Here is a 22843-nt window from a genome sequence, read left to right on the forward strand (position 1 = left end):
AGTCTATTCGGTTACGCGTAGTTTTTAGTTTTCTACAGTTAGTAATAACAATTTTGGTACTCAATATTTAATTTAAACCTCTATTTTTTAAATCGAATTTTTGAACTTTTGATTTTCTAACTTTTTTGTACTCAGCCTCTGGTTGTGCGTTTTGGTCCTTTCAATCCTTCAATCAAAAGTTTGTTTTTAAAAAATAGCAAAATTGATTAATTTTTAATTAAATCAATTTCAAAGAGCAATTTCAAAATACAGGGAAACAATGAAAAATGATTAATTTTTTTAAGATTTCCTTCTTCCTGGCAATTTACAAACCTCTAACACTCAAATGTATATGTATTGCATTGTACTAGAGGAGCTTAGTTCAATTTATTCGCCTTGACATTAAAAAGAACAATAGAAAAACAAGAAAAAGTGCATTTGTTTCAACAAAGAATGAGGTTAATTTGATGTTGATTTGACGAAACCATATTTTTTTGTCTCCAAATTTTCAGATTTAATCACCTGGTTAGTTTTGATGAAATGCGAACTTTATTTTGAAAATTGCAGAAAATTTTTTGAACTTACAAAGAACAATTTTTTTTCTGCTTTTAATCTTACTTTTTCAAAGTTAGTTTTCGCCATTTTGAGAGCTCTATATTAAATTTACAGGTAACAGAATGACTTTAAACAACAGGTAACAGAATGACTCAGAAAAATTGTACAACAAAAAATAAACTAATTAATTTTTCTTTGGAACTTTTTAAGCATGAATTTTAATTACAGAATTTAAGCTTAAAACTGTATAGAATTTCTGAAAAAAAAACTGTTTTTTTAAGAAACCAAAATAAGATCTTGAGGGCCACAAAATGATGTTTTAACTTTTCATATGGTGTGAAGGCAAAATTTAATATGGTGTGAAAGCAAAATGGTGTGAAAGTCCAGCTTCGAATATATCCGTACTTCGACATTTTTTAAAAAAAAAACAGTTAAGTTAAGAATGGCCCCTCCCTAAAACTGGTTAAAGATTGGAGGTGTAACAGCCCTCCCAAAACTATCTCCTAATAAACCATTTCGTATTGTTCAATTTATCAATGAAGTGTACATAAGAAACAGCCAGGAGTAATTTTTAACAAAAGAAAACAAACAAAAAGAGAACAAAAACAACTAATGCAAAAAAGGATGAGTCAAAATACCTGTCTACCTTCCGTAACAACACTTCCCGTTGAAGCACAGAATAGTGTGCGCCGCCTAAATGGATTTCAGCATCAAATGCAGAGGATGGAACTCCCTAGAAGAAAGAAGCTGATTTTAGTCTTTAGGTCTAATACACTGTGAGCGTAGCTGTCCTCTGTTCGTGCAGAGGTTTTTGATGCTAGTCGTTTCAGCGATTTTGAATCTGTTGGGCCAGCATCACCTCATGCAAAGACAGGTAGACAAAATTTTTTTTCTGGACATCAACTACCCATTTTTTTAATTTTGTTCTGTTTAATAGATTCATGTTACTTGTAGGCTTTGCTCCTACTTTCAGAAAATGTTTTTGAGAACATTTATATCAAAGTAAGTTATAATAAGCCTTGATTGCCACAGTCCGTTGGTCTTGATATCGAATCTTGCATCATCATAAGTTTTACTTGATTTACGCGCAAAGGTTTTGCATTGCAGAAGCTGCAGATGAAATTTGATCTTAACATCATGACAAACATCACGGAAGAGATTCGCAAAGGTATAGCGAAATTCATTATGTCTCATGTGGTTGTGTTTTTTGGTCTTTTGTTTGTCATTGGTCTTTTTGGACAGTGGAAGGCGTATTTCACAGTAAAATCCTCATTGCATGGGCATACAGATGGCAAGTTTACAGGATCCCAACAAAAGCGAATTGCTATGTCATTACAAAACTCACTTTTTGTTATGTCAACGTAATACAGATTCATTTGTATAGCATTCAAGCTTGATGTTTTTTCCACTAGCTAAGTCAATTGCTAAGTCCGCTAGCTAAGTGAAAGCATCTCATTCATATTCATTTTTCCTATAATTAATTAATTTTGCAATTGAATATCAAACTGTTTCTCCTTCATTAATTCACAGAAGACTTGTTGTTGCTATAGTTTGGCTTTGGGCTGAGATGGGGATAAGGAACTTGAAAGTTTAACTGATAACCCGTATTCCTCAAATCAATCGTAGGTTTTAATAGCATTCCCTCTATATCTCCCCTATCAGCAACAAAAAGACAATTCATTTTTTTATTATCGGCAGGATGTTTTACTGGATTTGGTAATAATTCTTTGTTGATTAATTGCTCACATTCTTTTAACAAGTTTTCAATATCAGGAGCGCTGTACAATCTAGGAAGGTGAATTTACGCTGAACCAGAAAATTCAGCAATTTAAAAATAATTTGAAGTGGAGCATTGGGATGAGAAGCCACTTTTTTTAACAACCATCTCTCTAAAAAATTCTTCTCTATGTACGAGTTTTGTTTGTTTGATAGGTTCACTATAAGTATTACATATGAATTAATAAATATAATGGCAAAATTTCTTGATGTCTCTTAAAAAAGATCACAGATGAGACTGTTGAATGCTTTTTTTGCGCCAAAAAGCAGGGTGACTTCCAATTTCGTATTTCCGAAAGTTGAAAATCATTATGAAATGCCTTATTGTCTGTTTTAACACACCTGAGATTATATATTCCAATAACTTGCCTGAGAAAGTACTCAATTCATATCTTTTGTATACCAGGGCTTTTATCAAGAGCTATTAGCCGATATGAATTTTAAAAAAAGGATAGTCAAATTAGAAGTTTCTATGCGTATTGCTAATTCAGTTACCGCTTTGCATAAATCAGTCGAGTTCGCAGAAAAGTATGCCAGAAGCCGTCGCCATTCGTAAAAGCCTGAAGAGCAATGGCCACCATGAGAAAGCCACCATGAGGCATCGCCTTTTGTACAGATAACAACAAATATCAAATTTTTTTGGGTGGATCTGGATGTATCTCTTTCAAGACATAAAGGGTTGATCTCTCGCCAACTTGAACACTTAAAGAAAGCACACCACGGTTTGCTTGACGGTAAGGTTTTGACTGGCGTTGGAATTTTTTTCGGTTAACAGTTTTTTACCACAATTGTTTGTATTCATCAGCAGGTCGTTTTTTTTATTTCTGCTGATACGGTCTTTAATAGCTAATGCTTCAAAAAAAGCGGAGTCTATTTCCCACGTTGTTCATTGATCTATAGGTCGTACAATGTTCTGTTATTTGAGGCACTATCCTCTGTTGTTGTTCGGGCAAGAATCAGATGGGGCATCACCATTGCGCCGTTCTTTGCCGCTTCCGCGTAGGAATCAAATAAAATGGCAGGCAGGGTTTCATTCAAGTTATCAGTGGACTTAAAGCCAGTATTGTTTCCTGGCAGCTTACAAAAGATTGCTTTTTAATAACTAAGGCGTTTGTAGAATACCTTCTTGCGAACTTTTTTGAGTTTTGCGAGGTTAGGCAGGTAACTGCTGTGTTCAGAACAGTATTCCCTATAAGCTTAGGATATTTGGCTATTAAAAACTGCATGGTTAAGAGTTGTCGCATCTGAGGATTTTAGAGTTATTCGTTTCGCAGCTTACGCAGAAAAAGTTGTCATGACGTTATTGTTTAATATTGAGTCCACTCCACTAAATGTGCTGATAATTGGCACATAATAATGCAAATACCCTCCACCTCTGCAAAGAATTGAATATTTTGAGGAGTGTGACTGCTCGGACATGGTGCTTTGGATATTGAAAAGGGAGGCTGTTATTAATCTGAAACAGTTCTACTATTTAATGGCTGAAAAATTAAAATATGCGGCTTAAAGAACAAGCATACATTTGGTTACCGTAGAAAATGAATACTTTTTCTACAGATTTGGTTGGCTGAGAGATGGAAGTATGGGTATACAAGTTAAATAGTTGAATGAGTTGAACTACTAATTAATTTATAAAGAACTTTAATTTGATTAATGAAGTCCTTAATTAAAAGCGATTATTTGTGGTGCCATGAGTTTTTGGTAAAAAATGAAGCCAGGATAAAATTTGCAAAGGTTGTGTTTATTAACTTCGCCAGTTTTTTTAAACTTCAATGACACTTGATTACTAAAACCAGCAGTTACAGTTAACAGTGTTTTGTGTGTACTCTTGGTGTTCAATTTTTTTCTATACTGTTGGAGGGTCATTGTCAAGTTCTCAACGGTATAACTTCTTAAGGAGTGTATAATCGCCTTTTTGTTTACTTAGCATCCACGTACTTCGTGCGCAATGGTCCAATGATGAGTCTCCTCGAGACGCCTGGTTTCCTCTGGGACTGAAGCGCCGGGTCCATGTTCATTTCACAATCACAACGGCATTACAATGATAACAATGATTTAATGGATTCTTATTTGTTTAATTATGAAATAATTGAAAAATTTGACATAAAAATAACAACATGGTGATTTTGAAAATGGGAGTGTGTCCCTTCACTGGATTGCCAAAAAAACTCTGAAGAACTAACAATTTAAATAGAAAACGCTATTTAATATTTTTATCACAATATTAGCTCAATTTTCAGGTAATTCTGTTTTTCAAGTTTTTAAATTTTTGATAATTTGGCATTTAAAGGAGCAATATTTTTGATACCACCCACCAAAACAGCTGTCATACTTTTATAGTATTATGAGTTATATAATAACACATGCTTTGTAACTGGTGCTGCAAAATTTACTAGATACATTATGGAAAACATGCAAATTTTTCCAAGAAATTTTCAACAAATCCTTAAAGACGACAAAGCCTACCTTTCGCAAAATCAGACTTTTGTTGTTTATTCTCTTTTTGACTAAAAAGTTGCCCCTTCTTGTGAGAACCACAAAAAATGATAACGTGCTTTAAATTTTTCTATCTGCCAATCTACAAAGTCTCTGACTCTCAAATACGTAAGTACTGCATTGAACTAGAAGAGCTTATTTTGAACCATTTGCCTTGACATTAAAAGCAATCACAATGAAAAAGACTGGAAGAATTCCCTGCCTTCAATAAAGATTGAGGTTAATTTGGGGTTCAATTAATAAAGCCACTTTTTTATGTCTCCATATTTTCAAAAATTAATCACTTGTTTAGTTCTGATGAAATGCAATTTTTTTCACAAAATTTGCAGAAAATAACTCAAAGATTACATTCTTAGACTTCAATTATACATCTTCAAAGGTAATTTTTGCATTTCTGAGTATTTTTGAGCTGTAAATTGCATATATCTTCAGTACTTCGAAAAATACATTTTATTCAGAGAACAAAGCGTTTAGTAGAATAATTTTTTACAATGGGAAACAGACAGGCAAACTTTCTCTGTCTCTCTCTCTCTCTCTTTCTCTCTTACGCATACTTAGTACGCTGATTTCTGCATTTAAAACAAATTCTTTTTGGTCTGTTTCTTTTACTACGTATCTTTTCAAGACTACGCATCTACAAAGCTATTGCCGCCATTTTTTGGCAATCCATTAACGATGTTCTTTTCTTTGTCCTTTGAAATTGTTCAATAATCAATTTTCGTCAATTCTCTTTTAGGTTGTCTTTGTTTCTATTCTAAAAAAGCGTATATTTTTGAAGACAAAAGTATCAGTATATGTGATTTTGACGCTAAACTTTGAAATGTTTTTTGTGAAGTTTGAAAAGATTTTATTGTGATTTTTTATCGGCATAATAAGACAGCTAACTTTTTAAAATGCGGCATATGTTTCGTCAACGAATTTAAAAATCACACAGTTTTGGTGATGGACCTAATTTACAGTAAATTGTAAGCATTTCGAATTTTATCATGACTTTTGGCACTTTTTGCACTCTCTCTCTCTCTCTCTCCCTCTCGCTCTCTCTCTCTTTCTCCCTCTCTATTGCTTATCAACATTTAAATAATCTAAGTCCCTTTTTCTGTTTCTCTCTCTTTCTCTCTTACACCTATACACAATTACTACGCTGAGTACAACCACAAAGATAATTTTATACACCCATAGAAGCGCTCACAGGCAAATACAGATCATGACATCAAAGAATCTCTAAAGTTTCGTTTCTGGCTTCTGATCTTTACTCAAGACTCTCCGCTGTTCGTTTTTGTTCTATTTGTTCTTTTAGGAAAATCTGTACTGGTCTTCGGGAGTGAATTTTATCAGTATTGGCAAAAGAGGCACAAACAAATACAGGTCATGACGCGAAAGTATCTCTAAAAATCTGTTTCTGGCCTCTCATCTCTTTGTGTTTCCGACTCTCCGCTGTTCGTTTTTGTTTTAATTGTTCTTATAGGAAAATCTTTTCTGATCTTCCAGAGATTATTTTATCAGTATTGGTAAAAAAGACACAAAAATCTGAAGGAGCTTTTTGAAGTTTTTCAAAATGTTTCTCAATTTTGTTGTCAAATAACAATAATTGGAAAGTTGATTCTTCAAAATCTTACAGACCTGCTACCACCAGGATTTAAAAACACAATTTCGTTATTGGACAAATATAAATATCCAATTTGTATCAAATATTAAGCAGTATTTCTAATTTAATTAAATTTCTGATAGTTTTTGCACCCTTCCTCTGTTTTTGTCTAGCATTTAAAATGACTATCCCTTTCACACTAATCATCTCTTTCCCTCTCACTATATCTATCTCACTCACGTTTAAAAAAAATTACGAAAACGCACGAATACACGTACACCCACAGAAACATACAGAAACACACATATTTAAATACAGCCAAGCAGTCAAAAACTCTATATTTTGAAAAATTTTTGATATGTGATCTTCGTGAAGGTTCAATTTTGTTAGCATTGGATTGTCGTTTTTGTGAACAACTAGGTTTGGAGTTCATGAGGCCATTTTATAGGCAATGGTAAAATTGAACACGAAATCTGAAAACAACTTTCTGATGTTTCGCAGAATATAAACGAGTGGACATGCTCGCAGCCGGATTTCAAAACACAGTCTGTGCAATGGATATATTCAAAGCAGACAATTGTAGCAAATCAACTAATACGTAGTTTTCGTTTTTTTTAATCTCTGACAATTTTTGTATTCTCCTTCTTTTGGTGCATAAATTTTAAAGGAACTATTTCTCATCAACAAACGACTTTTCCCTCTCCCTTCCTATTACAAACCCCACAATACAAATACGCAATCATTTTGTACACTCACACACGCGCACTGATAAACACCAACGAACATGAAGTTCTTTCCTCAAAAAAAGTTTTTGAGATTCTTTTCTGACATCTGATTTTTACTCGGTGTTCGTCAACGTTCTTTTATCAACTGCTTGCCTATTCGGAAATCTAGGTATGGATTTCCTGACATAATAGTATCGATAATCGTAAAGTTAATACTATAGCTTAAAATGAAGATTTTGAAGCTTTCTGACATTTTTGATATTTCATAAGCGTAATGAGCCTATTCGTTTACAGGTGGTTGTCATATAGTCTAGGGTTAATACGCAGGTTTAATAAAAACTATTTGGTATTAAATTTTCATTTGAAACCCTCATTTAACAAACCAAATTGTTGAATTCATGGTTTTATAGTCAGAGTTTTTCCTACTTTTTTGCACTCTTTCTCTAGTTGTGTGTCTTAGCCTTTTCAATCTGTCAATCAAGAGTTTTTTTAAATAAAAAGGAAAACTGAATTTTTTTTAAGTAAACTGAAAATGAAGAGACAATTCCTTCTATTTCTTTCAATAGATATTTTGTTTTTCATTTGAAAAGCTTCACAGTCAATCAAAATTTTTTTAATCACGGAAACGACCAAAATTGAGAAAAACTAAGTTCGAAGAGAAAATTGAAAATACAAAGAACAAAAAAACAAAATGATTATGTGTTTTTAAAAGTCTATCTAGCAATCAACAAAGTCTCTAACTCACAAATTCATATGTATTGCAATGTACTAGAGGAATTTATTTCGAAATACTTGCTTGACATTAAAAGGAACAACAATAAAACAGACCAAAAAAAATCCCTGCATTCAATAAAGAATGGGGTTAGTTTGAGGTTCTTTTATTGACACCAGTGTTTTTTTATATCTCCGCATTTTCGAAATCAATCAATTGCATAGTTCTGATGAAGTTCAATATTTTCAGAAATTTGCAGAAAAAAATTCGAAGAGTATTTTTTAAAGACTACAGATCTAGGAAGATATTGCGGCCAATTTTTGGTATTCTGTTACCTATTTTCTTTTGTCTTTGGAAATTGTTCAATACTCGAATTTCGTCAATTTTCTTTAAGGTTGTCCTTGTTTTACTCTAAAAAGTTGCAAATTTTTCAAGAGAAAGAATTGGTAACTGTGATTTTGACGCTAAACTTTGAAATGTAATTTAATAAGGTTTGTAATTTTTTTTTGATTTTTCATCTGCATAATATGACAGCTAATTTTCTAAAATACAACGGGAACGAAATTAAAAAAAACACACGGTTTTTTTATTGACTTAATTTGTAGTTAATTGTAAGCAACTCTATTTTTATCATGACTTTTGACAATGTTTGCACTCTCCCTCTATTGGTTTCCAACTTTTAAACTATCTGACCATATCAGGCAATTATTTTCATTCTCTCTCTTTCTCTCATGTACACACACATACTACGTTGAGTACAACCACAAAGACATTCTTCATCTGTTTGTCTCCAGTTTTTCAAAAAACTATATCTCAGACAATAATCCTCTTTCTGTCTCTCGCTCTCTCTCACAAACTCACAATACACACAAACTACAAATTAAAAAACCGCACAAACAGGCATACACCCACAGAAACAGAGAAACATACACATATATAAAAACAGATCAAGCCCTCGAAAATTCTATATCTTGAAAATTTTTTGATATCTGATCTTAGTCACGATTCTTTTTTGTCAGCATTAGATTATTGTTTTTGTGAAAAAATAGTTTTAGAGTTCATGGGGTCACTGTATCGGTAATAATAAAAACGAACACAAAATCTGAAAATAACTTCTGATGTTTTGGGGAATATAAACGAGTGAACGTGCTCACAGTCGGATTTCAAAAAAAAAGTGTCTCGTAACGGATATAATCAAAGAAGCAATTTGTAGCAAAGCATCCAAAATGATTTTTTTTTCTTTTTTTTTATCTAAGACAGTTTTTGTACTCGGCCTCTATTTGTGATTATCATTTATAGGAACTACTTCAGGTGGACTCACTCATGTTATTTCTCCCACCCTATAAAACAAACACCAACTTACAAATACGCAATCTGAACGATCACTGGCACACGCGCACCAACACGAGACACACATAAAGTTATCGCCACAAGATATTGCGTGAAATTTTTTTCCGTTATCTGATCTTTACTCGGTGTTCGTCACCGTTCATTTATGAACTGAGTGTCTCTATGTAAATCTAGGTCTTGACTTCCTGACATAAATGTATTGTTAATCCTAAAACCAGCACTAAAATGCAAAATGAAGATTTTGAATCATTCTGACATGTATGATGTTTCATGAGCGTAATGAGTCTATTCGGTTACGGGTAGTTTTTAGTTTTCTACAGTTAGTAATAACAATTTTTTTACTCAATATTCATTTTAAACCTCCATTTTTTAAATTGCATTTTTGAACTTTTGGTTTTCTAATTTTTTTGTACTCAGCCTCTGGTTGCGCGTTTTGGCCCTTTCAATATTTCAATCAAAAGTTTTTTTTAATGAAATAGTAAATTTTAATAATTTTTAATTAAATTGAAAAAAAAATTGCTCTATTTCTTTCAAAAGACTTTTTTTGGTTTCTTTTTATAGGAAGCTTCACAGTCAACGAACAATTTGGTTTTTCTAAACAAAGAAACGATCAATGTCTGGAACAGATAAGCTTAAAGAGCAATTTCAAAATACAGGGAACCAATAAAAAAAGATGATGTTTTTTAAGATTTTCCACCTGGCAATTTACAAACCTCTAACTCTCAAATTCAAATGTATTGCATTATAGTAGAGGTGCTTAGTGCAAACCATTTGCCTTGACAGAAAAAGAGAGCAACAAAAAAAGACAAGAAAAAGATCATTTGTTTCGACAAAGAATGAGATTAATTTTATGTTCATTTGATGAAACCATTTTTTGGTCTCCACATTTTCAAATTTAATCACTTGGCTAGTTTTGATGAAATGCAAACTTTTTTTTTTGAAATTTGCGGAAAAAATGTTTGAATTTACGAAGACTTTATTTTTTCAAAATTATTTTTTGCCATTTTGAGAGCTCTAAATTGCATAAATCGTCAATTTTTGAAAAACGCGTTGGATGCAGAGAACAACGAGATAAAAATATTTTTGTAAAAAACAGGTAACAGAATGACTTGGAAAATTAATTTTTCTTTGGAATTTTTTTAGTCGTAGATTTTAATTAACAGAATTTTGGCCTGAAACTGTAAAAAAATTCTGGGGAAAAATTGTGCTATTTAACAATACAAATTTTTTACAATTTCTCTTCCCTCAGAGAGATTTTTTCTTCTAAATTCTCTAAAACTTCTTCGAAATAGAAAAGAATTCCCCTTTTCAAAGATTGCTTTTTATATAAATTAATTTTTTAATTTTTTAATTTTTTGAATTTGGTGTGAAAGCAAAATGAGAAAAAGGCCAGCCTCGAATATATATATATATATATATATATATATATATATATATATATATATATATATTTATATATATATATATATATATATATATATATATATATCTAAACATATTTCTATATTTTATAGAAGATTGTTAGAACAATAACCTCGGTAGATCATTGAAACAAAAACAAATTTTTAAAAAATGACTAATACGAAACCTTTTAGTATGACGGCGTGCAGACGGTACAACTTCCGTTACATGATCTTTACTCGGTGTTCGTCACCTTTCAATTATGAACTGAGTGTCTCTTTGTAAATATAGGTTTGACTTCCTGACATAAATGTATTGTTAATCGTAAAACTAACACTAAATTTTAAAATGAAGATTTTGAATCATTCTGACATGTTTGAAGGTTCATGAGCGTAATGAGTCTATTCGGTTACGGGTATTTTTTAGTTTTCTACAGTTAGTTATAACAGTTTTGCTACTTAATATTTATTTAAAACCTCCATTTTTTAAATCGAATTTTTGATTTTTTGATTTTCTAACTTTTTTGTACTCAGCCTCTGGTTGCGCGTTTTGGCCCTTTCAATCTTTCAATCAAAAGTTTTTTTTAATGGATTAGTAAAATTGAACAATTTTTAATTATATTGAAAAAAAATTCTCTATTTCTTTCAAGACTTTTTTTGGTTTCTTTTTATAGAAAGCTTCACAGTCAACGAACAATTTGTTTTTTCTAAACAAAGAAACGATCAATATCTGGAACAGATAAGCTCAAAGAGCAATTTCAAAATACAGGGACCAATAAAAAAAGATTTTTTAAAAGATTTTCCACCTAGCAATTTACAAACCTCTAACACTCAAGTTCATCTGTATTGCATTGTACTAGAGGTGCTTAGTTCAAACTGTTTGCCTTGACAGTAAAAAGAGCAACAAAAAAGACCAGAAAAATATCAGTTGTTTCCACAAATAATGAGGTTATTTTATGTTCATTTGATGAAACCATTTTTTGGTCTCCACATTTTCAAATTTAATCACTTGGCTAGTTTTGATGAAATGCAAACTTTTTTTGAAATTTGCGAGAAAAATATTTGAAATTACGAAGACTTTTACTTTTTTAAAGTTAGTTCCTGCCATTTTGAGAGCTCTAAATTGCATAAATCGTCAATTTTTGAAAAACACGTTGGATGCAGAGAACAAAGAGTTAAGTATATTTTTTTAAACAACAGGTAACAGAATGACTTGGAAAACTTGTACAAAAAAAACTAATTAATTTTTCTTTGGAATTTTTTTAATCGTAAATTTTAATTAACAGAATTTAGGCTTGAAACTGTAAAGAATTTCTGGGAAAAAATTTTGCTATTTTACAATACAAATTTAATACAATTTCTCTTCCCTAAGAGAGATTTTTTCTTCTAATTCCTTTAAAACTTCTTCGAAATAGAAAAGAATTCCCCTTTTCAAAGATTGATTTTTTATATAAATTGATTTTTTAATTTTTTAATTTACTAAATATGGTGTGAAAGCAAAATGTGAAAAAGGCCGGCCTCGAATATATATATATATATATATATATATATATATATATATATATATATATATATCTAAACCAATTTCTATATTTTATAGAAGATTGTTAGAACAATAACTCTATTAGAAATATTGGCACTTAATGGCACTTTTTTAAGGAAAATAACATTATTAAAAGTAACCGGTAGATCATTGGAAAAAAACAAATTTTTAAAAAATGACTAATTCGAAACCTTTTAGTATGACGGCGTGCCGATGGTGCAGCTTCACATATCGCAACATATATATGATAATTATGTGATTGAGCAACAATTCCGCAACAAATTTTCACAAAAAAGAAATACATTTGAAAACAACTTTGTTTTCTTCTCAATGAATACTTAGCTTGGGGTTTGGAATACTTAGCTAAAACATTTTCTTTCTGTAAAAGTATGATATATTTGTGTCCCTACTTCGATCTGTTTTTAAAAAAAACCAGTTAGGTTAAGAATGGCCCCTCCCCAACACTGGTTAAGTATTGGAGGTGTAAGAGCCCTCCCAGAATTATCTCCTAACAAAGCATTTTGTATTGTTCAAATTATCAATGAAGTGTACACAAGAAGCAGCCGGAAAAAATTTTTAACAAGATAACAAACAGTAACAAAAAGAACAAAAACAACTAATGCAAAAATGGATGAGTCAAACTAACAGTCTATTTTCCGTAACAACAGTTCCCGTTGAAGCACAGAAAAACTTGCGCCGCCTAAATGGCCTTAAGCATCAAATGCAGAGGATGGAACTCCTTAGGAGAAAGAAGCTGATTTTAGTCTTTAGGTCAAATACGATGTAAGCGTAGCTGTCCTCTGTTTGTGCAGAGGTTTTTTATCCCAGTTGTTTCAGCGCTTTCGAATCTGTTGGGCCAACACCACCTCATGCAAAGACAGGTAGACAAAATTTTCCTTTCCTGACATCAATTACCCATTCTTCAGTTTTATTCTGTTTAATAGGTTCATGTTATTTGTAGGATTTGCTACTACTTTCAGAGAATGTCTTTGAGAACATTTATATCAAAGTATGTTATAATAAACCTTGATTCCCCGAGTCCGTTTCTCTTGATATCGAATCTTGCATCAAGTTTTTCTTGATTTACGCGCAAAGGTTTCGCATTGCAGTAGCTGCAGATGAGATTTGATCATGACATCATGACTAACATCACTGAAGAGATTCGCAAAAGAATAGCGAAACTCATTATGTCTCATGTGCTTGTAACTTTTGGCCTTTTGTTTGTCATTGGTCTTTTTGGACAGTTGAAAGCGTATTCCACAGTAAATTTCTTCTCTACGTAATCAGAACCTATTACACTGTTAGCTAGTCAAAAACCATCAACTATTTTCACTTCATCGTGAACAAAAATTTGCAGTGTTTTTCAAAAAGATATTCTTTGGTAATAACATGGCCCTTGGAAAGATGGTCGCCTAGAGCAAGACCATTATTTCAACCAGCAAATAAAATTTTTTTCACATTATCTGAGATCCCGCAGCGTTACCAAAGTCCGCATAGCACTTTTTAACTATTAAGAAATTGTCATGAGGTTAGAAGGATAATGGCAATTCCTTACATCGACATTGCAAGCAGGTCATCCTGGAATGTACCATTCCGAGAGTTTTGTTTGTTTGATAGTAAAAAAATGATGGTTCACTATATGTATTACATTTGAAATAATAGATATAAGGGCATAATTTCTCGATGACTCTTAAAAATATCACAGCTGAGACTGTTGAATGCGTTTTTTTTGCGCCAAAAAGCAGGTTCGATTCCAAATTCCTATTTCGAAAGTTGGTAATCATTACGAAATTCCTTATGGTCTGTTTTAACACACTTGAGAATATATATTCCAATAATCTGCCTCAGATAGAATGGTACTCAATTCCTATCGGTCATATACCGTGGCCTTTATCAAGAGCTATCAGCCGATATGAATTGTACGAAAAAGGATAGTGAATTTTAAAGTTTATTTGCGTATTGCTAATTCAGTTACCGCTTTGCATAAATCAGTCAAGTTCGCAGTAAAGGATGCCAGAAGCCGTCGCCATTCGTCAAAGCTTGAAGAGCAATGGCCTCCATGAGAAAACGTGGAAAATTTTCTAACTATAGAGGCATCGTCTTTTGTACAGATAACGTCAAAAATCAAATTCGTTCTGGCCGGATTTGGATGTATCTCTTTTAAGACATAAAAGATTGATCTCTCGCCAATTACAACAATTAAAGAAAACACACCACGGTTCGCTCGACGTTAAGCTTTTGAATGGCGTTTGAAATTTTTTCGGTTGACAGTTATTTACCAAAATTGTTTGTATTCATCAGCAGGTCGTTTGTTTTGTTTCTGCTCATACGGTCTTTAATAGCTAATGCTTCAAGAAAAACGGAGCAAGGTTCTGTTATTTGATGCACTATCCTCTGTTGTTGTTCGGTCAAGAATGAGATGGACATCACTATTGCGCCGTTTTTCGCCGCTTCCGCGTAAGAATCAAATAAAATGGAAGACAGGGTTTCATTCAAGTTATCAGTGGACTTAAAGCCAGTATTGTTTCCTGGCAGCTTACAAAAGATTGCTTTTTAATGACTAAGGCGTTTGTAGATGACCTTCTTGCGAACTTTTTTGAGTTTTGCGAGATTAGGCAGGTAACTGCTGTGTTCAGAACAGTATTCCCTAGAAGCTAAGAATGTTTGACTATTAAAAACTGCATGGTTTAGAGTTGTCGCTTCTGTGGATTTTAGAGTTATTTCGTTTCGCAGCTTACGCAGAAAAAGTTCTCATGACGTTATTGTTTAATAAGTTTTTCTTGATTTACGCGCAAAGATTTCGCAATGCAGCAGCTGCAAATGAGATCTGATCTTAACATCATGACAAACATCACTGAAGAGATTCGCAAAAGTAAAGCGAAATTCATTATGTCTCATGTGGTTGTGTCTTTTGGCCTTTTGTTTGACATTGGTCTTTTCGGACAGTGAAAGGCGTTTTCCATAGTAAATTTCTCATTGCACTGGCTATTTTTTCCACTAGCTAATTCAAGTGAACGTATCTCATTCTTTTTCATTTTGCTCCTAATTAATTGATTTTGCAATTGAATATTGAACTGTTTCTCCTTCATTATTTCACGGAAGACTTGTTGTTGCTATAGTTTGGCTTGGAGCAGAGATAGGGATATGGAATTTGAAAGTTAAATTGATAACACTTATTCCTCAAATCGGTAGATATAAGGGCATAATTTCTCGATGACTCCTAAAAATATCACAGCTGAGACAGTTGAATGCGTTTTTTTGCGCCAAAAAGCAGGTTCACTTCCAAATTCCTATTCCGAAAGTTGGTGATCATTACGAAATGCCTTATGGTCTGTTTTAACACTCTTGAGAATATATATTCCAATAATCTGCCTTAGATAGAATAGTACTCAATTACTATCGGTCATATACCGGGGCCTTTATCAAGAGTTATCAGCCGATATGAATTGTACGAAAAAGGATAGTAAATTTAAAAGTTTCTTTGCGTATTGCTAATTCAGTTACCGCTTTGCATAAATCAGTCAAGTTCGCAGTAAAGGGTATCAGAAGCCGTCGCCATTCGTCAAAGCTTAAAGAGCAATGGCCTCCTTGAGAAAACGTGGAAAATTTTCTAACTATAGAGGCATCGTCTTTTGTACAGATAACGTCAAAAATCAAATTCGTTTTGGGCGGATTTGGATGTATCTCTTTTAAGACATAAAGGATTGATCTCTCGCCAATTAAAACAATTAAAGAAAACACCACGGTTCGCTCGACGTTAAGTTTTTGAATGGCGTTTGAAATTTTTTCGGTTGACAGTTATTTTTCGAAATTGTTTGTATTCATCAGCAGGTCGTTTGTTTTATTTTTGATCATACGGTCTTTAATAGCTAATGCTTCAAGAAAAACGGAGTCTATTTCCCACGTTGTTCATTGATCTAAAGATCATGCAATGTTCTGTTATTTGAGGCACTATCCTCTGTTGTTGTTCGGTCAAGAATGAGATGGGGCATCACCATTGCGGCGTTCTTTGCCGCTTATGCGTAGGAATCAATTAAAATGGTAGACAAGGTTTCACTCAAGTTATCAGAGGACTTAAAGCCAGTATTGTTTCCTGGCAGCTTACAAAAGATTGCTTTTTAATGACTAAGGCGTTTGTAGATTACCTTCTTGCGAACTTTTTTGAGTTTTGCGAGATTAGGCAGGTAACTGCTGTGTTGAGAACAGTACTCCCTAGAAGCTAAGAATGTTTGACTATTAAAAACTGCATGGTTTAGAGTTGTCGCATATGTGGATTTTAGAGTTATTTCGTTTCGCAGCTTACGCAGAAAAAGTTCTCATGACGTTATTGTTTAATATTGAATCCACTCCACTGAATGTGCTGATAAATGGCACATAATAGCGCAAATACCCTCCACCTCTAAGACGAATTGAACTTTTTGAGGAGTGTGACTGCTCGGACATGGTGCTTTGGATATTGAAAAAGGAGGCTGTTATTAATCTGAAACCATATTAATATTTAATGATTGAAAAATTCAAATATGCGGCTTAAAGAACAAGCATATATTTGGTTACCGTAGAACATGAAACTTATATTTTTTCTACAGATTTGGTTGGCTGAGAGACGGAAGTTTGGGTATACAAGTTAAATAGTTGAATGAGTAAAACTACTAATAAACTTATAAAGAGCTTGAATTTGATTAATGAAGTGCTTAATTAAAAACGATTATTTGTGGTGCAAAGAGTTTTTGGTAAAAATTGAAGCAAGGATAAAATTTGTCAAAGATTGTGTTTATTAACTTCGCCAGTTTTTTTAAACTTCAATGACACTTGATTACTAAAACCAGCAGTTACAGTTAACAGTGTTTTGTGTGTACTGATGGAGTTCATTTTTTCTATGCTGTTGGAGGGTCTTGGTCAAGTTCTCAACGTAGAACTTTTTAAGAGTGTATAGTCGCCTTTTTTTACTTAGCATCCATGTAGTTCGTCTGCAGTGGTCCCATGGTCAGTCTCCTCGAGAAGCCTGAATTCCTCTTCGGACTGAAGCACCGGGTCCATGTTCATTTAAAAATCACAACGGCATTACAATGATAAGAATGATTTAATTGATTATTATTTGTATAGTTACAAAATAATTAAAAAACTTTGTTTTTGGTCCCCTCACTGGATCGCCAAAAAAGATTTGAAGAACTAACAAATTAAATAGAAAGCGTTATTTAATAATTTGATCACAACATTAGGTCAATTGTCAGGTAATTCAGTTTTTTAAATGACATCGTTCACTATTTTTTGATGATTATTTGGCATTTAAAGGAGCAAAATTTTTGATTCTACCCACCAAAACAGTTGTCATTTTTTTAGTATTAAAAAATATATTTCACCGCAATACGCCCACATATTTTTGCGATGAATGCGGTGAACGCGCGAACGCGCTGACTTGCCGTGAAATTTGCGGTGAATTTAGCGGTAAATTTTTATAAGATTTGCGATTCTTAGTTCTGATTTTTTTTGGTTTTCAACGTATTCACTGCTAATCTTATATCTTATTTGCAATAGTTTCTGAGATGAAGATATTTGGTGGTAAATATTCTAGTGGTAAATTTTTTAAAGGTTTGAACTTCTTTGCTGTCAGTTTTTATTTTCTTTTCATCGCATTCACTGCGTTCAGCTCTAAAAACCGCAATTTTTAATTATCATGCCGCATTTACCACATTTCTTACATATTCTAGCAATTTTTAGTGTAACGGCTGCTTTCCTATCAAAGACAACGAAAACTTTACAGAGTCCAGTTCGTTTCAGTGGCCTCAAATCTGTCCGGATATTACGCTGTTGTAGTCAATTTTGTGAAGAGTATTATCCGCTATACTGTAGATTACCGTTGCATTACTTGTTGCTCAGTTAGTCCTGATAACTAATCACTCAACTTCGCTGTATAACAATTTACTTCGCTTGAATTAATGAAATTAATGAAGTTATCTCCTAAACTGCCAATGCATGGAACAAAATAATTCGAGTGCTTATGCACGCTGGGTAGGCCGATTATTTGGCATGAGGACAATCAGAACTACTTAATCTATATTGGATGGCCCGGCTTTTATGTTTTATACCCAATCTTAATACGTGGGCAACATGCAAAGTTTTGTATTACTTTGTAACCAAGTTCTCAGATTTGCCAATCAAAAGTCTGGAATCAGCCTAGGAAATTGGTAATTGAGCAAAACAAGAACCAAAAGTCTGTCTGCTCTGTAACTCAAATTATTAGAACTTCGTTCAAAAATGTAAAAAATTGAGAATTTCGAATTATATTTCATTTTCATTTAGTCAGAGAAATTTAAGCAGTACAATCACATGATTTGATCTACAGAAATAAAACACAGTAACAAGTAATATACTGCTCAAGTAGCGTGCTTCAATATGCACTGTATGTCAATTTAATAAGACAAAAATAACGAGTTTTTTCTGATTTTTGGTAGTTTTTCAAGCTCTAGTTTTATTGCCGTGCATGTCAAAATTGCATTTGTGATTGGTTGTAGATCACTGCGCTGTAAAATTTTCTGAATATATTAAGTTTGGGGTTCGGCATACCTTTTACGGTGCCCCACACTCTCTGAATTGGTAAGAAAATTGCAAAGTTCATCGAATCTGGTATACCAAAATGGATATATCTAGCTCGATTTGAGCTCAATTTGCGTGATTGTGAACACTTGAATACGTGGCAATAATAGCGTAGTTCAAATTTGAGTTTCAATTTAACTTCATGTGTGTTGATTACGTACTAATAACAGTTACTAAATGTAAATGTTGAACAAAGTGAACAAATCCGAGAGGCTTCGATAGAATGTTGCATTAAATTTCGCTTGTCATGCTATTCTGACTTCAGTGCTTGAAATGGCTTTTAAGCTCTATTTAATTTTATTGTTGAACTAGAAAGCTCAGCCACCACATTTAGCGTTCAAACCTCGACCCGAGCCTTTCCACAACTTATCGAAGGAGAGAAACCAAACAGAAGATAGCAAAATGCAAGAATCCCTCTGGTTTTAATTCCAGCCATTTTGTGGTCTGATTGTATTCTCTCTCGGGCGCGGTTCAAATTTTCCAAAGTGTGCCCCATAGACGCACCAACTCTGTAACTTAGACGAGCCACGTTCTGCCCGACACTTGCAAAAAAGATCATAATAGGCTAGCTAGTCTGCAACACACACTTTTTAAACTTTTTTTTGCACAGATGAGGTTTTGAATAATATTTGGAGCACAAGTTTCCTTCAGTCCTATATTTTTTATACCTTTTTATCATCAATAAAGATTTCTGGTTTGTACATTTCCAGAGAAAAAACTAGTTGCACTATTTTTTGAGCTGGATTCCAAATTTAGCGCTTCAGAAAAATCTTTGTTGACACATGAAGCTTCTTAGGGAAAAAACTGATTGTTAAGAAACAATTCTATTCAATTCTGCTCTATGAAGAATTCTATGACATGTGCGCATAATTTATAAAACAGGTGAGAAAATAGATTTTTGGAGATCTGCATCGCTGAGTAGTGGTAGATTGGAGGAATTGACGCGGGGGCAAATGGGCAAAAGGGAGAATATTCATTTCAAATAGTTGTTCACGTTCGTGCATTCTGGAACTGCGCACTCGTAGCTCACAAGTCCTTGCTAAAAATAACAAAAGCTGGAGATGAGATAGAAGCGGGATTTCAATCCACATTTTTGAACATCGCTCGTTATGGAGGGGGAAAATTTTTCATGAAGAAAATTTGAAGTTCTTCTTTAGAAATATAATTCTGCTTTAACTGGGTAAAACGATGTAAAAAGATTTTCTGCCGTTTCACACCAATAAACGCATTGAATGGATCCCATAATTTGAAATGATGAAGCAAAGCTATTTTGCTTCGGGATAATAGCCGCAAAACAGTCAGTTTAGAATGATGCATTGAAACCTTAGCAGCTGCAGTAGTTATGCATGCCAAAGCTTTCTTATATATAAAACCGACAAATCGACAACCAAACCGAACATTTCGAATTTTTAAGTTCTCTTGGGTATATAAAAGGGTATATAGGAACATAAGTTAAAGGCGAGTTGTAAACTGTCTCTAGAGGGACAGAGCTGCCGAACATTAAAAGAAGTCAAACTGCTATAAACTGACTTTGATGTATGACTGTGGGTCTTTGCGTGTGACTCTGCGCATGGTTTTGACACACTTGCCAAACTTGTTCATGCACTTCTGATCAGTGGGGTCCTCACACTGGCCACAGAAAGAGGTGTCTGGCTCATAACCACAGGCCAGACAAGATGTGTGGACACACTGGTTACCACCACCACCGCCACCACCACCATCCCCACTTCCACACATCTCGTAAGGTCTGGAAAAACAAAAGACTGCAGTGTTTTTAACTAGAAGAAACTTTGATGGTCTTGCTTGGATCTGCTTCCCAAGTAATCAGCACCAGGTTACTTCACTAGTAGAGATCTAGACTTATGACCGCTAATTGTCATGAAAAGAATGTGGCTCGAATTATGAAAAGAATTTGTCAGTACTTTAACAAGGGTACTCGACAGTGTCCACTTTTATCCTCTACCCTTGACTTTATAAATATTCTCATGAAATTGAGGCGTCGACTAGGGTCATCTAAACTTGTCAAAGAATTGCGTTCAATAGAGGTGTACGAAGTCCACACAAATCTTGCAATGAATGAGTCGACATTTTTTTTGACGAGTGCGATAATAGCATAAAAAATTTTCTGACTCGTGTAACATACTAACTAATACGTGACTAACGCGAACAACATTACAAATTTGGGCATTTCGTGTAACCCATTCTGGTGTTCTTTCTGGTTCCCGTGGCTTCATCTCTAGATTCAAGCAGTCGAGCTTCTTGTATAGTCTACGTGACTCTGATAAAGTTACTGAGAAAATATGGTTTTAATCGAGAACCGCGCAACAGGTTCTTGATGAAAGCCAATATTACGAAAAGACTTTAGCAGGATCGCGTAACCTTGCTTGAAATGTCGAACTTGCAAGTTTGAAATCTGTCACTGTCTATAGGAAAATCTGACATTGTAGAAACTGAGACCTGGTGTCTCAACTTAAGATTCGTCATCTTTATCTTGTGCATAAATTACATTTCGTTGTTATCTCTCAACATTCCAGCATAATACCTGCGTCGTAAACGAGCTGGAAAAATGATTTTAAACAGAATTAAGATTTTTGCATTTCGAAATTTTATTGGCACTTTGGTTATACCTGAGAATGTTTTTTGCTGAACAGATTGCCCTGGGGTTGTCAAGACAGAACTGGTGTGAGCACGGAGGTTCACACTCACTCCACTTCATCTGGTTCTTCGTTGTGAAGATGCTGCCCTCTTTTGCACCTCCTCCCGTAATGCCAGCATTGCCAGCTAGGAAGCCGTAATAGCCACCCTGCGCCCACATGTTGTTACTGTCATCCATTTGAAACGCATCTTAAAAAGACAATAGGGAATTAGACCTCAATAATGATTCCCGAACTCAAGAGTGAAAAATTCTATCAAGAAGTCAAAGATTGTTCTAAAACAATAGCGCAAAAATGGCCAATAGAAAAATTTGCCCGCACGTTTACAATAACTGCCTCAAATTTCGATCGAGAGCAATTAAAAATTTTTAATACCAAAAATCTTGAACATTTAAAAAAGTTGATTCTGCCGGAAAGTTATCTTCGCACTAACTGTAAGTGTCCTCTGTGATGATGTCATTATTTGCGTTTGATATGTGTGAATGAGGTTGTTTGTTGTTGAATGGTTTGCGACCCAGTTGGTCCCTCATCTCTCCTGAGACCACCTCCAACATCTGAATCTTGCTCTCAATCAAGTCATTCTGGAAGTTGCGCACTCCCTCCAGCCTGGCACAGTACCCGTACCTCGGAATGGGCTGGTCACTCTGGTAGGGTATCGGCTGTGGCTTGCAGTAAAGGTCAAACCCACACTGACCTGATTCAAATTCATATAATGAGTACTAAATATGATTATTGAGCCTGGAACACCCAGGACCGAACTCCAAAAGTTTTGATTCAAAATTTTCTATTGAAAATTTTGAGTTATATAACTCCATCAAGTATCCGTCAGAGTTCAAATACCAATGATAATAATCCGGGGCTAAAACCCAATGTTAAAGTTTAGACCACTTTTTCAACAAAAATTTGAAATTCGAAATTCTTAGAACTTATTGCTGCCTAAAGAAAGTAGAGAAAGAACCTTACAAGCTAAAACCATATCCCAATTGCCCTCTAATGGACTGCCTTATTCGTTAAGATATTTTGATTTTAAACTAATGAAAATTATTTCAGAAAAATAGCTGCGTACTTGGCATAGCTGCCTTTCATGCGGGCTTTAAAAGAGACAATGGAGTAATCTACGGGAAGCACTCAAATTGGGCCACGAACTGCCTGCGCAATAGCTTTAAAAATTAGTGACGCCAAATTTAAATCCTGGTTTAATCTTTTCAAAAACTGTTTCATTGTTTATGTTATTATACCCGCGTTTTCAGTCGCAGATATCCGCACCTCCTTTTTCAAGTTCTCATATCAAGTAATTTTTGGAGCAATTTTGGATTCACTTTTGGGTTATTATTATTGGAGTAGAAGGCCTTAATTTCTAATTTTTCCTTCCTTCCTGAAAAACCCCAAAGTTAGAAAGCTTATTAAACTCTAATCAAAAACTGAATCGATATCAAAATGAGTTAGATCGGCCATCAAAACTGCACTTCACAAT

The 22843-nt window shown here is 33.8% G+C and overlaps 2 protein-coding genes across 2 annotated transcripts in view; both read right to left on the reverse strand.

The window, feature by feature from the left end:
• The window catches only part of LOC142336105 (uncharacterized), a 211573-nt gene that overhangs the window by 110687 nt on the left and 78043 nt on the right, over positions 1 to 22843 (reverse strand). The gene's annotated exons all lie outside the window — the stretch shown is intronic.
• On the reverse strand, positions 19524 to 22442 carry LOC142336583 (uncharacterized). The gene is made up of 5 exons (XM_075385493.1): positions 22436 to 22442; positions 21803 to 22063; positions 21343 to 21559; positions 20246 to 20462; positions 19524 to 19754 (listed from the first exon to the last, which is right to left on the reverse strand). The coding sequence occupies exons 1-5, from the start codon at positions 22440 to 22442 to the stop codon at positions 19689 to 19691; spliced, it is 768 nt and encodes a 255-aa protein (XP_075241608.1). The 3' UTR covers positions 19524 to 19688.

The sequence above is a fragment of the Convolutriloba macropyga genome, chromosome 3 (assembly GCF_964194025.1).
Source record: "Convolutriloba macropyga chromosome 3, txConMacr16.3, whole genome shotgun sequence".
Classification (NCBI taxonomy): domain Eukaryota; kingdom Metazoa; phylum Xenacoelomorpha; order Acoela; family Convolutidae; genus Convolutriloba; species Convolutriloba macropyga.